The 16,204-nt window shown below is 50.3% G+C and overlaps 1 protein-coding gene across 5 annotated transcripts in view; it reads left to right on the top strand.

The window, feature by feature from the left end:
* Positions 1-32: 32 nt before the first annotated feature.
* Positions 33-16,204, top strand: part of Ppfia4 (PTPRF interacting protein alpha 4) — a 49,215-nt gene continuing 33,043 nt past the window's right edge. For 3 of the 5 annotated variants that reach the window (XR_009584559.1, XR_009584558.1, XM_021633790.2), the window contains exons 1-5: positions 33-189; positions 11,446-12,085; positions 15,098-15,199; positions 15,527-15,691; positions 15,978-16,052. Coding sequence is in view for 1 of the 5 variants with exons in the window: in XM_021633790.2 (XP_021489465.1) it covers positions 11,852-12,085; positions 15,098-15,199; positions 15,527-15,691; positions 15,978-16,052 (576 nt within the window). In the remaining 4 variants the exon portion in view is untranslated. Of the gene's footprint in view, positions 190-4,141; positions 4,268-11,445; positions 12,086-15,097; positions 15,200-15,526; positions 15,692-15,977; positions 16,053-16,204 lie in introns of all 5 variants that reach the window. The other 2 variants (XR_009584560.1, XR_009584561.1) reach the window with 2 other exon arrangements.

Genomic DNA, 16,204 nt, shown 5'->3' with positions numbered 1-16,204 from the left:
GACGTCCAGGCCCCGCCCTTGGGGGGTGGGGCCGGGGTATCCGCGGAGGAAGGGGGCGGGTCCTTGAGGCCGGGGTACTGGGCGGCGGAGGCTGCAGCTACCTTTGCGCGCTTGCCTCTAGGACGCCTCGCGCTGCCGAGGTCGGGGGCGGCGCCCTGCTGCCGCTGGGCCTTCGGCTATTCCACGCAGGTGAGCGACCACAGCCCACTCCACGGGGAACGACAACCCCTTTCCCCAGCTCCACCACCCCTGAACAGTTTGACGAGGAGTCTCTTAGTTCGCCTTGGGAAACAACCTTTTCTGGTCTGGATGTGTCTCTGCGGGTCGCGGGTTTCGTCGCCCCTCGCCCTTGCTGTGCCCTGTGCCCTTGGGGATGAGGATGGGGTCGATGCCCATTTTGCAGGGAGGGCGTGGAGTTCTCCCTCAGCTGCATCTGCTCCTTGGGAGGGGGCATCCGGGCGGACTGCGCCCCCACATTCTCTCCAGGACAGTCGGAGCAAAAGCGCGTCTGGGCTTGGGGGCCAGCTCTGCTCTTTTGGGCAAGCGCTTATGAGAGGCTGAGGTCTTCGTTCTTCCCGGGGTCTTCATCCTTCCTGCGTGCCTCTTTAGGCCCTTGGTTACTGCATTCCTTGAACTGTCAGGATGTCAGGCCATACCAGAGATGCCCCCATCTCCGCAGTGCTGGGGTGGTGGGGTGAAAGGAATGGCCAGCCGGAGGCCTGGTTGGGTGTGGGGATGAAGGTGGGCGCAGCACGGAAAGACGTTTGTAATAGGGGGATTCCTGAACTGGGGTGGGGTGGGATGAGGAGCTGATTAGTGAACACAGTAGAGGTATTTGCCAGCACGGTTATTGAGGGTTTTATGGTGGGAAGGAAGGGAGGTCGGGCTGGAGGACTTGGAAATGTAGGTGGTTTCTTAGAGAAGGAGGAGGGATCTAGGACTAAGTGCCACTAGGTGCTGATGTCACCTTTGAAGAGCGATGTGTTGGAGAGGAGGAGAGTTGAGGCAGCTCCTCAGGACTTGTTTGTGGAGAGCAAGTGGTTAAGGGGGCTGTGCTTAGCTTGAAAAGTCCCTCCTGTTGTGAGCTTAAGGAGGCTTCTCCAGGAGCCAGGTTTCAGGGACTCCCTGCAGTCCTTTCCAGAGTTGTTGGAATTGGCTCTTAGTACTTTTTTCAATATTGAGTAAACATTTATTGGGCACCTACTACATGCCAGACGCCATGCTAGATACTTGGAACAGCTGAATGGTGCCAGAAGTAGGCATACATCCTCCTATATACAATTTAGTTACATTGCTAGTGGATTGTCAAAAAACCCCAAAAGACCCCAACCGATTTCAACGCACAGAATCCCCGCCACTGTTAACTGGCCAGATAGTCTTTAGTACAACTGACAGCTTGAATGATTTGCTTTGGCTATTTTCTTAGATTTTGTGCTAAGGTCTGAGGAGGCTTCCGGAGATAAATGATGTCTCAAAGTAATGAGATAAGGGATAGCACATTGGTTTTGGGGGTGGTGGGGGCCTAGACACGATGCAGTAGAGGCACCGTCTCCAGGAAATGTGTGGGTATAGGGTGCTGGTCTGAGGAGAGTTCTCATCAGGAGGTGTTTGGGTCTGTGCTGCTGAGCATGTCATGATGTCAGTACATGAGCTCTGCCCCAGCAGCTGGCTTGTAACGGAAGGATTGGAGGAGTAGGTTAGGCAGCTAGGCTTGTGGGTCCCCTCTGAGTAATGAGTGAAATCTTAGACTTGGAAAGAGTTATGGGGGTTCGCTGGGGGTCCTTTTGGAGCCTCCGAAGGATGGTAGGACTAGAGCTGGGGAGACAATGGGTGGTTGGGCTGGGATGGTGATGAAGGGTTGAAGGCTGGGGAGGGCCAGGGAGCTGGTGCCAAAGGGGCTTTAAAATACAGGGAAGTTAATTGAGGCCTCCTTATGCTAGAAATACTCTCCCCTGGGCCTCCAAGAGCTGTATTGTGTAAGTCGGTGGAGGGTTTGCTCTGTGAGCACGGTGTGTTGTGCTGACTGAGCAGTATTGTGTGAAGGTGTGTGTGTGTGTGTGCGCACATGCATGGTGTGCATATTTGTGCTTGTGCAAATGTTTGTGTTGGAAATGAGGAGTAAGAAAGACTGTGAGTAAAACCTGTCACAGTGTCTGGTTTCCACATAAGGAATTGGAAGAAATGGAGGGAGGCACTGGGTCAGAGGGAGAGACAAGTGTGTATTGCAACCACATAAGTTACCATCTGTCCCCCTCTCTGGCCTGCTAGCTCACTGACCTATTATTAGCTCTGGAGGGCATGCAGTGCTGGCTCACAGGAGTGTGGCACTTCGGGTGGCCACCGGAGTCAAGAACACTCAGAGGGGCTATGGCCCTATGGTGAGAGCCATATACATACATACATACACACACACACACACAAATACTCAGAGGGGCTGTGGCCCTATGGTGAGAGCCATATACATACACACACACACACACACACACACACACACACACACACACACACAAATACTCAGAGGGGCTGTGGCCCTATGGTGAGAGCCATATACATACACACACACACACACACACACACACACACACACACACACACATATACCCAGGACCACGACCCGTTTGAATTCTCCAGTCTGAGAAGGGTTCTGTACTGCTGAAGTGGGAACGGTCCTTAGGGACAAGAGAATGTCAATGAGATAGAGCTGGTGGGGGAAACAACAGTTGGACAAGGGGCTCTAAGAGAGGATTATATGAGACTTGAGGCCAGCAGACCCTGAGGCTCAGCTTTTGTCCACCCCTGGTTGCTGCCTCCTCACACAAGCATGACTGCAGCCTGGCTGAGCACTCAGATTTCAGATGGGCTGAGGCTGTGTGGTTCTCCCTTCCCCTGTTTTCTGCTGTCCCAGAAGTCAGTTCTAGCACAGGGAAGCTGTGTGTCTGAGAGAGTTGTGGACCGAGAGGCCTTGGTGCCAGGTCACTTTTCCTGAGAGAGCTTCAGTTGCTCGTACCCCAGGTGGTGCCGAGCACTGACCCCGGTCTAGACCAGAGGCTTATCAAATGCTGTTCTGAAACAAGTACAGGTATGTTTGTATTCTGAGAAGCCTGTGATGTGTCTTACAAGTTTTCTGTGTCTGTAATAGTACTCCTTAGTGAGTATTGAATTGAATTGACGTGGTCTGTCTTCTGGTACCCTGGGTTTTATGAGGCAGGATCTCCTTGCAATTAATATGTTTAGCCTGCAGCAGAGACTTGCCTGGGGACTCAGTACCATATTATTACATTCTGTTGGGGGAATTGACTGTAGATAACATGAAAATCCGTAAGCAGACTTTTAGGGTTTAGGTTTATGACCTTGAATGATACTACAAATGTACAGATTTAGTATATCTTATCCATACATATTTTATTAATTATAGAAAAATATGTAACATATGTTGTTTGGCAGTTAAATAATTTTAAAAATTTAAATTTAATGTGTACGGGTGCTTTGTTTGTGAATGTGACTGTGCACCATGTGTGTCCCTGGTGCCCACGGAAGCCAGAAGAGGGCACTGGATCCTCCAGAACTCTGGAGTTATAGACAGTTTTGTTAGCTGCCATGTAGATGCTAGAACTTGAACCTGTGTCCTCTGGAAGAACAGTGAATGTTCTTAGCCACTGAGCCATCTCTCTACCCTCCTTCAAAATACACACACACACACACACACACACACACACACACACACACACTTGAGACAAAGTCTCTTTTACATAGCTGTGGCTGTCTGGATCTCACTACATAGACCAGGCTGATCTCAGACTCACAGAGATTAACCTGCCCCTGTCCCCTGAGCACTGGGATTAAAGGTATATGCCACCATGCCCAGCTTTGAAGTAATTTTTTAATTGTCATATGAAGTAGTTGGTTTGCATTTGGAGGTCTTTGTTGCTATCTTGCCCAGCCAGTGAGTTGACATCTCACATATGAATATGTGTGTGTGTATGTTTAATAGGGTTTCATGTAGCACAGGCTGGCCTCAAACTTGCTATGTAGTTGAGGATGAACTTGAATACTCAAATGCTAGAATTACTGATGTGCAGTTCTCTGCATACTTGATGTGTCTCCACGGTCATTGTTTTTGGATAAATAATTGTCTTTTCAGGGGGAAAATAGGATTTCATCTACTTTAAGAAAATCTTCCAGAGAATGAGGGAAGTCCCCACCTAATGAGCTCCTTATTTCTGAGTAAGATGTGAAGGGATGCATGATGGCAGATGTGCAGCTACAGGTAGGAGTGTGTGTAAGGGGGTGGATTGGGTGGAAGGTGATAGGTACAATGGATTTGGTGGTTGCCTCAGAAGAATGCTTTTCCATGTTTGGTTTAGAAGAGTCAGGCTGAGTGGATAGCTGGGAAGCCTGGCTGTCTGAGATTGGCTAGGGCCGATCCCTCTAATTGATGTTCTAAGAGATAACATAGGGTGAAGCCAGCCTTCTCTCATGGACATAGAGGCCTGCCTGGGCTTGGAGACCCTGCAGTGCATCCCGAATAGGCTGAGATAATCAAAGGGAGGGTAGGCCCATTCCTATGACCTGCGCTCACACAAGACCAGTGTGGTGTGTCTAAATCTGTTGGTCCCATAAGGGGCAGAACACCGGGAACAAGAGTTTTTAGTTCTTTCATCCCCACCCTTGTCTCCTTTCCTCTCAGGTAGCCTCACATAGGTTCACCTAGACTGTGTCATGACCAACAGCGTACTTTTATGATCACACACATATGCATGAGCTTTCATGGCCCTACTGTGCTTTTAGAAGCATGTAAGACTTTTGGACGCCTAGATGCCTATGCCTGTCATTACCATACACACTTATTCTCATGACTATGCACATGCTCACATACCATCACATATAGTCATAAGCTCTGACATAGAATTATAACTACATGGTAATAACTTACTGTTTATGTTTATACACTCACTGTTTTTATTTTTATTTATTTATTTATTTATTTTTGAGGCAGGGTTTCTCTGTGAGGCACGGTTTTTCTGTGTAACCTTGGCTGTCTGGGACTAACTTTGTAGACCATGCTGGCCTTGAACTCACAGCTCACTGGCTTTCATTCACACATTCAGGCCCCAATTGTTATGATCATACTCTGATGTTTATGACATGTTTATATACCCACTGGTTTTCATGTACACTCTCAGGCCCCAATTGTCATGGCTACACTCTTACCACATTCTCATTTTTTTTCCCTATCTCTTTCATGGCTACACATATATACCAAGCATTCTCATGACTATATGCTCACATATTTGACTGCATAAAGACACATGACATCCTCATTCTCACTTTCATAAAGATATGTACACATGCTGTTTTAACCACACACACACACACACACACACACACACGCACACACACCTTTTACAGGGCTTACATTTCTCAGTAGTTCATGACTCTGAGGCTTTATCCTGACACCTGTCAGCACTCTGACCAGGCGGTTTGCTGCCATGTGAGAACTCCTTAGTCTCAGCACTGACTCACTAATGCAGTGGTTCTGAGCATTTATTTTTTCCCATGCCAGAGATCCCTGTTGGACATTTGTCCTACACAGATCCCTGGCTTTGAAATATTTTTATTTTCCAAATATACCATACACATTGCTTTGCTGCTTCCCTTTTGAAAACTATTTGAGAACACTTGTTTCAGTTGATGGCTCTGGTTAATATGAGATGCTTGGAATAATTGTCTTCAGTGATGGGAGATGGAGAAGCTGAGTGTTGTGCTCAGTGTCTGCGAGATGTCTGGAGTGTGGAAAATGGCTGACAGACCATACATAGTGTTAGCTGTGACTGTCCCCGGTCTATTGTTCTGTTGAATTGATGTTCTGGCTCTCTGCTGAAACTTTTTATTTTAGCAAAATGGGAGAATTGTATTAGTATCTTAAGCCAGGAACTGTTAAACCACATTTTAGACCAGCATCCCTTTAATACAAATGAAACCTTAATCAAGTGTCCTGTAAAATGGGCAGATTTGTAATCAATGAGATTGAAATAAGAAAAGGAGTTTTGTGGGCTGATGAAATGGCTCGGTACTTAAAGGTGCCTTCCATGAAGACTTCACAGCTTGAGACTGAGCCTCAGACCCCACAGTGGGAGAAGAGAACTGACTTCTGAGAGCTGCCTCTGATCTCCACAAGCATACCATGGCATATGCTCACCTGGCCTCACACATGTACAACAAATAGAATTTAAAAAAGATCAATAAATAAAAGAGTTTAGAGCCCTTTAAGTTGGTCATACTGCTTCCACTCTGGCTATCCTTGAAAGTATACCTATAATGCCAGCATTTGCGAGACAGAGACAAGTGGATCTCTGAGTTCAAGGAAAGAAAAGAAAGGAAGTACTATGTCAGAAAGTCCAGTTTGCAGCCTTTGGAGTTAGAGATGGAGTCATGGTCACTGGAACTGGTGTCACAGAGGAGAAACTGAACTGAGAGGTGTGTCCAGGATAGACCTGCTTTCTGCCAGTGTCCTAGTGTGATTGTCCGCAGTGTTTCCCTCCACTGTCGAGAACTTAGCTTGGTGGGTGCACTGTGCTCTCACAGAGGTGACATGAACTGTCTAGGGAAGAGGAAACCAATCGCTATCTTCCTAGGGAGCGACTGGAAGCCTGGAGTTTGGAGATCCTGACCCAGAGTGCTTGCTGGGTAAGCTAGTGCCCCCTCCTGTGCACTCAAATGTGCCAGGTCTGAGGGGTGCTGAGGCTGAGGCTGGAAGCTGCTGGGTCGTATTTGACATCTTTCAGAACCCTTCTTGGCTGTTGTTTCTTGTGAGCCCCCTGACAACCTGTGAGCTCCCTGAGGTGTTGCGAGTTATATCCTTCTTGTCAGATTTAGAAACCCAAAATGTAGAGACAAAATTTCACTGCTGGTCTTACAAGAGGTGCAGCAAACTGGAACCCTTTGATGGGTTTGTGCCAGGTTGCTAGCAACTATCAAGTAAGTCTTTTCCAAGACTTTAATTCTCTGAGAATGGCTGTTTGAAGTTAGATTTTGATTTTCTGACACTATTTGTGGTAGGTTCAATCTTGGGGGCTTCAAAAGATGTCGCCTCTGAGAGTCAAAACAGAGTTTGTATTGCTAGGAAGTGATGTCTGCATTTCATGAATGGTGATTTACAATTCTCTGTCAGCTGCCCGAGGTGGGGGCTCCTAGCTCTTACTCCCATCTCACAGAGGGAGACTGAGGCCCAGAGAGAACAAGTGTCTTTCCAGGGTCTCATGAACAGCCTTTAGAGAGAGGAATGTTCCCAGGTTGCTGGTGAGGGGCTGTGGTTTTTAGAGAGCAAATTAAATGACCCTAATCCTGGGCCAGTATTTCCTCCTTGGAGTTTCTTGAAGTCTTATCAGGTATGAACTTCTAGAAACCACACATATGCTCGATTTCTTCCATGTGAAGACCTCGTGTTAGGGCTTCCAAAGCTGTCTGGGGTTGTTACGTAGGGTCTGCAGATCTAGATGATGTAAAGGAAGGCCAGTGCCAGAAAGAAGAATAAGTATAGGTCTGTAAAGAGCATCCCTCACTGTTGGGAGGGGATCAGACAAGGCTCTGTGGATGACCTGTGGGATGAGCTTGGGCGATCCAAGTTTCTTAGAGGACACTGGCCAGGAAAGGTCTGAAGTGTGCTGAACTAGACATCATCCTGGAGGAGGAGCAGCTTCTGGGTGAGAAGGAAGGATGCTGAGCACTCTGAGTGCAGGGGCAGTTGGTCATTGATGGAATTACAGGATGCCATGAGTCAGAAAAAAGTATGGGTGGGAGTGTGCAGGTGAGCTTGTGGTGAGTGACACAAGGGGAGGCTTATAAATCTCTGTGGAGCCAGCAAAGGCAGAAGGAAGTGATTTGGGTACGTGGATGAAGCTTTGGAGACAAATGACCACCTCAGTGAACATGATGGCACACGCCCTCCCCAGGCTTGAGGAGAATATCAGAGGGAGGGCCCAAGCTAATTCTCACAGGCCATCATTGCCATGATAGGTGTGAGACAGGGCATTCTCAGGGAAGACAAGGTGCCCGAAAGACACTTACCCACTAATCCTGATTTTTCCTTTTACTGTGTATCTTCGGGAACTTGCTTATGTGACCACAAGTCCCAATTCTCATGTCTGGGACATGAGAAGAGCGATTTAAAGTTAGCACCATCCTAGCATGTGATAAATACTTATACATCATAGCAGCAACATCATCATTTTTCCGGGTCACCACCTCCATTCTTTAGACTCCCACCCTCCCTTAGTCTAGGGCATGTAAGACCCTCCTCTTGTTGACTTTAGAGGCTCCTACTCATGCTCCATCTTTGTCCAGCTCTTTGTGCACTTGGGCATGAATATAGTTTCCAGTAGCTTTGCAGTGGCCCTGTGTCCTTTGCTGAGCTAGGCAAGTGGTGGGGGCTTGCCATCTGGTAGCCAGTAGGAAGCCACGGCAGTGTGAACATACAGCCAGCCAGAGCATCAGACTGGAGTGTCCATCCCTCCTGTTTGTTAGGCAAAAATGGGGGTGACTTTGGGGAAGCCAAAGATGCCTCAGAGATTGCCTTTTATGTTTACACAGGCAGAGCCCTACTTTTCAGGCACCCCTCCCTTCATAACACACACTCACACCCACTCACTCACTCATGAGCCTTCTGCTGTTCACAGCCTGCCCCACACCCTTCCTGGCAAAGCCCCTTGCAAATGCTGGCTTTGGGGCCTGGCACTTTCGCCTCTGAATCAAGACCTGTGAGTTTGGGAGTTGCAGCTTCTGCTAAGCTGAGATGATAATTGCGCTATTTAAAGCCGGCCATGGAGCTGGAGAAGCCAGGTGTCCCCATGAGGCTAGTCTAAAGTTGCTTCTGCTTACTTACATGTGTAGTGGTTAGGGTGGATAGGAGGTCCTGCCCAGTCCTTGAGGAGTTTCTGCCTGGAACCTTTCTCTGGGGTCATCTTCAGCCAGCTCTATGTGCCATTTAGTCAGAGGAAGTGGAGTTGCCACCTGGCACCTGGTTTGCAGGGAGGCTGGGAAAAGGTTTTTGGCTGCAAAGTCAGTTTCTGAGTTGTCAGTATTGCCAAACGGATGGAGGGAAGCTGGGCTGGACCACACAGCCAGCACCTTACACTGTTATGCTTTTACCTGTGGACTCTAGCATCATTCTTAAAAGAAACCTTTCAGATGAGATGGGGTGTCATTATGTCCATGAACAGAAGGAGCTTTTTAAACACTACCTCCATGCTTTCCTTTGCCCAATATGAAGACAGTTCCTTCTCTGCCATGATAGGGTGCTTTCTCCTCAAAGTCAGACAGAACTAGGCCTGTACTTCCATCTTACAGCCCAGGCCTCTGGTGTGGTGCCATGCCCAAATTCACAGTTGGACTCTGCTCAAACTGTACCCCAGATTTCCTAGGGCCTGGCTCTATACTCCTTCCTTTGTGCTGTAGTTCAGGCTCCCTGGGAATCCGTCGCTAAAGCCATCTGTAGGGTGCTGAGTTGCTGAGAATATTCTTCCTTCCCCCATTGCCTTTTCCCTCCGTCTTTTTCTCCTCCCTCTCCCCCTAACTCCCTCTAGTTAGTGCTAGGGCCTTGCACATAGTTGGTAAGCCCTGTGTCACTGAGTCACACCCCAAGCTCTATACTGCTCTTGTCCACAGGACTGCTTCTACACAAGGGGACTTGGCTCAGCCTTCTCTGTTCCAAGCATAAAAAACAAACACCCCCCCAAAAAACAAACAAACAAAAAAACTAAGAAAAAATAAAATGAAGTGGTTGTGTGGATCTAAGCCCTCTGACGATGAGTTTGGAGAGGGAAGGTGGGCCTTCAGTCTCAGCCGGGAGCACTCAGGGTGGAGGGCTCCCTGGGCAGGGGAAACTGCTATTGTTGGCATATCCCCTAGGGCAGTGGATCAGACAGGAGCTGCAGTCCATCTCCTGTGCTCCCAGCTGCTCTGACGCAGGGCTTGAGGGAGGAGGGGCCACCTCACCACACAACTTTCCACCTTGGTCCATCTGGTGGAAAGGACCCCAAGAGATGAGATCATCTCTGTTTCTCCATCTGGGAGCTTGTGTGTATGTCCTAGGCCTAGGGCCTGTCTGCATCCTCGTCCCCCTGTGTGTGTGTTTGTAGTTGCTGGCTTGAGCTGTGGCACCGTTGGAAATGACTGTGAGTTCTGGGGCTTTCCGGCTGCCTCCTCCTCACATGTCCCCCATTTTTGCTTGTTTTATCAGGACTGTTTCCCCTTGTTGGATTCACCCCTGTTGGAAAGCCTGTATCTGATCTCTCACTCACACTGAATCTTGACCCTTCCAAGCTGCCCACCTTCACCTGCTGAAGAATACACAGGCTGCCCAATGTCTTTAGAAAGGGGGTGGGTGGAGCAGGAAGGACAATGCCACTTACATAGGTCTCCAGAGTACCTACCATTGTGCTGGGAGCCTGATGTGGTTTCAGAGTTCTCCTCCAGTGGGCGCCCTGAGAGAACTTGATGAAGCTAGCAGCCTACCCCTGGACAGGGAGGTTGGGCACTGATAGGGGCAGAGAAATTCCCAGCTGTATCCTAACTACCATGTCCAGCTTCCCTCTGCTGTGACCGCTGGGTTCCTGCACTGTGCACAGGCTCCTGACCTGGCTGGTGACTTGTGGTAGCACCAGCAGTGGGTGATTACCTATGCCAAGGGGGTGGATTGCCAGCCACGAGCGGGCTGCCTCACACAGGGTCTCCCTCTGGAAGCACCCATTTCATTCCCATCCCCATATGGACCTGCAGCTTCTTTGTCATGTAGTCTCCAATAAAGAGGTGGAGGCTATGAAGCTACTAGCTTTGCCTGCATTCTCTTTGGTGGACTTCAGAAGTGGGCAGTGACAAGCCGGCCTCATCCCTGCATTATGGGCATCCTAGCAGGCCAGGGTTCTCTGCCTGCTCCACTGCCCAGCCTGTGCCTCTTAGCCATGTTAAGGGAGTCCAGCCCCTGTGGTCTCCCATGCACTAAGCCTTTTAACCCCTTCTGTGCCTGCCTTGGCTTGAATGTGGGAAAGAAGGCTGTGGGGGAAGGACAGAGACCCCATTTCCTCTCCTCCCACCTTCAGGTCTCAGGAGGACTCTGGGCAGCCTGCCGGCTGCTCCCCTGCCGCTGACTGAATCATTTCTATATTTGGCCAGCAAGCCACGTGGGTGGGGAACCACTGGGGCTGCCCTTCTGACAGCTGCAGGGGGTGGGGGGCAGGGGCTGCAGACACTGGGGCTAGGCAGGAGGCATGTGCATTCTTTGGGATAACTTAAAAAGGTGCCATCAAAGAGAGGAATCCCTGAAAGGGGCATGTGCAAACACCCCCCATCCTCTCTTCCTCCGGTTCAGGGCTCCCTCCTCTGCCTCTGCCCCTCCCCCGATGCCCTTCTCTTTTCAGCTGGTCCTCATGGCACTCTCTTCTCCCACAGACCACACCGCCCTCCAGAAACCATGGGTGTTGCTAGACCCAGCTGGGATTCTGCCAAGCTTTGGTGCTCAGTCTAAGACAAGGGCTGCCTTCCAGCCCTGCTCACCCAGCCTGTCATGGCCACACTCCGATGCCTCCCGCTTGTGTGGGGACACAGGGCACCCAGCCCCAACCCTGAGAGGTTAAGCAAGGCCTTCTGGCTCCATTCCACAGGGACACTGCAGGCCCTGGGCTCCTTTCAGAGCAAGAGCAACTGATGCCATGGGAGAAGCCCCTACCCACCTGTCTACTTGCCCGGCACTGCCTGCTCTGAGACCCATGCCCTGGGCCCTTCTGCAGGTGCCAATCCTGTGAGCTCCTTCCCATCCCCCTGGCCCAACACTGAGAAGGCTCAGTCTATCCCCATCATGTGTGAGGTGATGCCCACAATCAATGAGGGGGACCCCCTGGGACTCCCCCATGGTGCCGATGCTGACGCCAACTTTGAGCAGCTGATGGTGAACATGCTGGATGAGCGAGAGAAGTTGCTAGAATCCCTTCGGGAGAGTCAGGAGACCTTGGTAGCCACACAGAGCCGGCTCCAGGATGCCCTTCACGAGCGAGACCAGCTCCAGCGCCACCTGAACTCTGCCCTCCCCCAGGTAAGGTTACAGACTCTCCCCTCCCCGCTTCTCCGTTGAATTCAACACCTTTGGCCCTTCACTTTCTGCATCTATTTGCATATCAGATCCTGGGAATTTGAAGAGTGTTTTTGTCCCCATGCTCCTACATAAACCCTTTCCCTCCTAAGTGGAGAAATGAATGCAGAAGGCAAATTCAACCATGAGTGCCCACAGTAGGGATCCCAGGCTACCAGTAGGTGGCGCCCTAGACTGGGAAAAAAAATAAAGCAAAACAAAAAAACAACAAAACCCCACATCCAGAGACCAAGAGTTGACAGAAGGAGGAATCAAGGAAGTTGGTTGGGAGCAGTCTTAGAGACCATCATTTCCAGTCTCCCTGTGGCACAGATGAAGATAAGAGGGCTCTCACAGCTAATCATAGGCTGAGCTGAACCTCAAAAGCCCGGTGTCCTGGCGACCCATGCCATGGACCTCTACAACACCACCAGCAGCTAAACCTTAGTCACCATTTCCTTTGCACCTTCTGTGGGCTAGGCTCTCCATGGAGATTATCTCAGCAGATTCCCACAAGGAAGCTCACTCAGTTAGCACCCCTATCCTGTTCTGCCAATGATGATGGTGATGCCTAGGGGTGTCAGTCAGTTGCTATGCAGGTAGTTGCTATGCAGGTAGTAGATAACAGTGTGAGGGCTGTGTACCCCTGGACCCTCAAGACATTGTCTTGTTCTCTGCTTTATTTCTATGTTAACACATGGACTCTGGAAATCTGAGTTGCTTCCTGCTTAAGTACCCATTGGGTAGATATTCTAGGGGTGGGGTTGGGGGTGGGGGTGTATAGTTAGAGGCTGGAGACAGGAACAGGAGCCTGAGTTTTCCCACAGCTGTCAGAAGGTGTGGCCTGCCAGCTCACCAGGTCCAGGAATGCTGGGGTTTGTCTTTCTGTACGTACAGTGCATAATCTACTCGGCCATCCTTCCTTCCACCTCTTGTTGGGGGAGTGGTGGGTTTCGGTGCATTGCACAGACCACTCTGAGCCAGTGGGGGTGCTGCTTGGGTTGGGAGAAGCAGCCCTGCAAAGCCAAATAACCCAAGCCTCAACTGCAAGTCCCTTCTCCCAATTCATGGAGAACCAGGGCTGGGCCTGGACTGGTGAGTTTCAACCCAGGGGCCTAGAGTCTTCTGATGGTCTATGTCTAAGAATATGGACCCTGGCAAAGAGAAGGGGTGGCTATGTGGGTCCTGTATACGTTGCCCATCATTAGCTCTGGGTGATGTATGCAAAGTTACCTAGCTAACTGGGGGAGAGCTGAAATTTGATCCCAGGTCTTCCCAACCTTTTATATTTGAAGCTTCATGAGAGGAATATAATGATTGTTAAGAATTGGATGCTTTTCAGGGAGGCTTGCTTCCTTCCAGAGTCTAGAAAGCCCCTGAGCAGGCTGAACCCCTGGGAGATGGCCTTTGGCAGTGGATTATGACCTCATGGGGGTGACAGAGCATTGGGCTGTGTCAGGGAGGGAGTCCTGCCTGGTGACTGCGTGGTTCTTAGACAGTTTGTTGGTATTTGGAAGCAGCAAGTCACTCGGGTGGTTTAGGTCTTAGGGTACATAGCAAAAAGCCATGAGAGAAAAGTTTGAAGACCAGGAGGAGTTTGTACTTTGTTTTAACTTTGTGGACAGTATTGTCTTTTGGGGGATTCTCCTGGCAGTTGTCAGATGAGTTAGAGCTGGAAAGGGAGGACCCAGCATGATAGGGTAGGGAAACAAGGTAGCTCACAGCGGGGGGCCAGAGGGGAGGAGAGCATTATTAGCTCATTAGGGATGGTAGCATGAGGTCTTAGTATGCCTTCAAGTCTGTTCTCTAGGTAAAAGTGTGTGTGTGTCCGTAAGGTGTGTGTGTGTGTGCGCAAGCTAGAGGGCAAAACAGTGTCAGGCTCAGGCCTCAGCTTCCAGATAACGAAATATTGAACTTTCCTTCACTTTGGCTGTGGCTGTAATAGAAAGGTAGTAATCAAGGGGTAGGAGGAGAAGTCCTCAGTTTTTCCTGCTCTGGTCCCTTGCCACTTCCCACAACTCTTCTATCGCCTTTGCCTGGTCTGGAGTGACAAAGGGATGCTGCGTTGAGAATTTTCCCTGTAGTGATGAGTTCTCGGTGTTTAAAGAGGGCCGTGGAGGAAGGGTGAGCCCCCAGCCTCTACAATATGCTTAGACTTTGTGGCCACAGGGTACAGCTACTCATCTGAGAATGTGATTTGGGATGGAATGATGCCATCAAGCTGGTGGATGTGGTAGGCCTGGAACTCCAAGGATAAGCACTCTTCCCTAGTTGCTTGTCCTGAGAGAAGAGCAGGGCTTGGAAAGATCTCTCCATGGCAGTGTGGAAGAGTGTCTTCTAGGAAGGGACAATTAATCTATGAGATCAGATGCTGAGCAGTAGCCCTGGCTTGATTGAACAGGGCTCCCAGAATCCAGGGGTGACATAACAGGGCTGTGTGCCCTCCTATCCTAATGTAGGTGGGTCCTTTGACCTGTTTGTTTCACTGGCCATGTGCAGCTTGCAGAGCCCCTGGGAGAGGGTGAAAGAAAGCTCCCTGGGATTCTTGCACATGTGAACTTTATAGCACCACGCCTTCTAGTTTGTGTGTGGGCTTCATTCTATCAGACACAGTGGCACTGCCCTCCATGATTCCAAAGGAGCTGGCTGTGGAATTGCTGGAGAACTATGAAGACCAAGTGGGAGGGAGAATGTAATCTGGTCCCTGGTGACTGGAGGGGAGACCTTGCAAGGCGGTCTTGGTGATGTCATCATGTCCGTGTGCAGTGTTGTTCCCTGGAATCCCAATATGTTCTTCACCTCTGGGAGCTCACATTAGTTGCAGACTTCCTGCCCTGCAATGGGGACAGGCTGGGATTTGAGGGAGGTGGGTCCGTAAAAGTAAGGGGTGAGTGAGAAAAGCCTCCGTATACTTGGGTGTGCAGGGTGCCAGTTGGAGGTGAATCCCAAGCACTGAGGGGCTCTGGGGCCTTTCAGGAATTTGCCACTTTAACTCGGGAGCTAAGCATGTGTCGGGAGCAGCTTCTGGAGCGGGAGGAAGAGATATCTGAGCTGAAAGCAGAACGGAATAATACAAGGGTAAGTAAGGGGTAGCCTTGTGTGTGTGTGCATACTACCAAAAGAGCAGGCAGCACCTTGGCCAGGTAGGGTCTGCCTCCCATCCTGGGGTCATGGACAGAGAGACTACCTAGTGCCCAGTACTGGATTCCAACTTGTGGTTCCTGGGTCATGGCAGGGTTAAAGTTCTGAGAAGGAGGCCAGGGTAGCCGAGCTGGGGTCGGGTGTTTAATTGAGAAGTAGCTATTCATGGACACTGTACCTGGTGATCCTGTGGGCCCTGCTTTGTAGTCCTTGGGGGCACATGTCCATTTTCCTCCTCCCCTGTCCTCCCCTGCTCTTTACCAGCTGCTTCTGGAACATCTGGAATGCCTTGTGTCCCGCCATGAGCGGTCATTGCGGATGACAGTGGTAAAACGCCAGGCCCAGTCACCTTCAGGCGTCTCCAGTGAGGTGGAGGTGCTGAAAGCCCTCAAGTCACTATTTGAGCACCACAAGGCCCTGGATGAGAAGGTACCCACCTGCTCTACCCTTTTTCCCAATCCACCCAGGCTTCGCTGAGTCTTCTGTGCTTCTTCCTGGGTTTCTCTGCACCTGGTGTTAGGGACCTTGTCTTCCAGCAGCAGGACCCCTCCTGCCAGTGGCCTAGTGTCCAATCCTATCAGGTTCTCTCCTGGTCCTTTGCCTCTCCACAGGCCCTTCACATTCTTCCTTGCCTGACAGTGGCAGACCAAGCCTATGCGCCCCAGCCTGAGCTCTGTGGGATAACTTTGTTCTCCCATTTCTCTTACCTGGGCAGGTGCGAGAACGGCTCCGGGCAGCACTAGAGCGCGTTACCACCTTGGAGGAGCAGCTGGCAGGGGCTCACCAGCAGGTAAGCTGCTCCGCAGCTCTGAGAAATCCAACCTGTCCCATTGCGTTCCTCATCAGGTTTCTGCCTGTTGGGGCTGTTGGTAGCTGAAGCTGGGCCAGGCATGTCTTTCCGGGAGGTTATTGACTCATTGTATTTTGGGGGGGCGGGGTGTC

This window comes from Meriones unguiculatus, chromosome 11 (assembly GCF_030254825.1).
Source record: "Meriones unguiculatus strain TT.TT164.6M chromosome 11, Bangor_MerUng_6.1, whole genome shotgun sequence".
Lineage (NCBI taxonomy): Eukaryota > Metazoa > Chordata > Mammalia > Rodentia > Muridae > Meriones > Meriones unguiculatus.
This window is presented reverse-complemented; position numbering and strand designations above follow the sequence as displayed.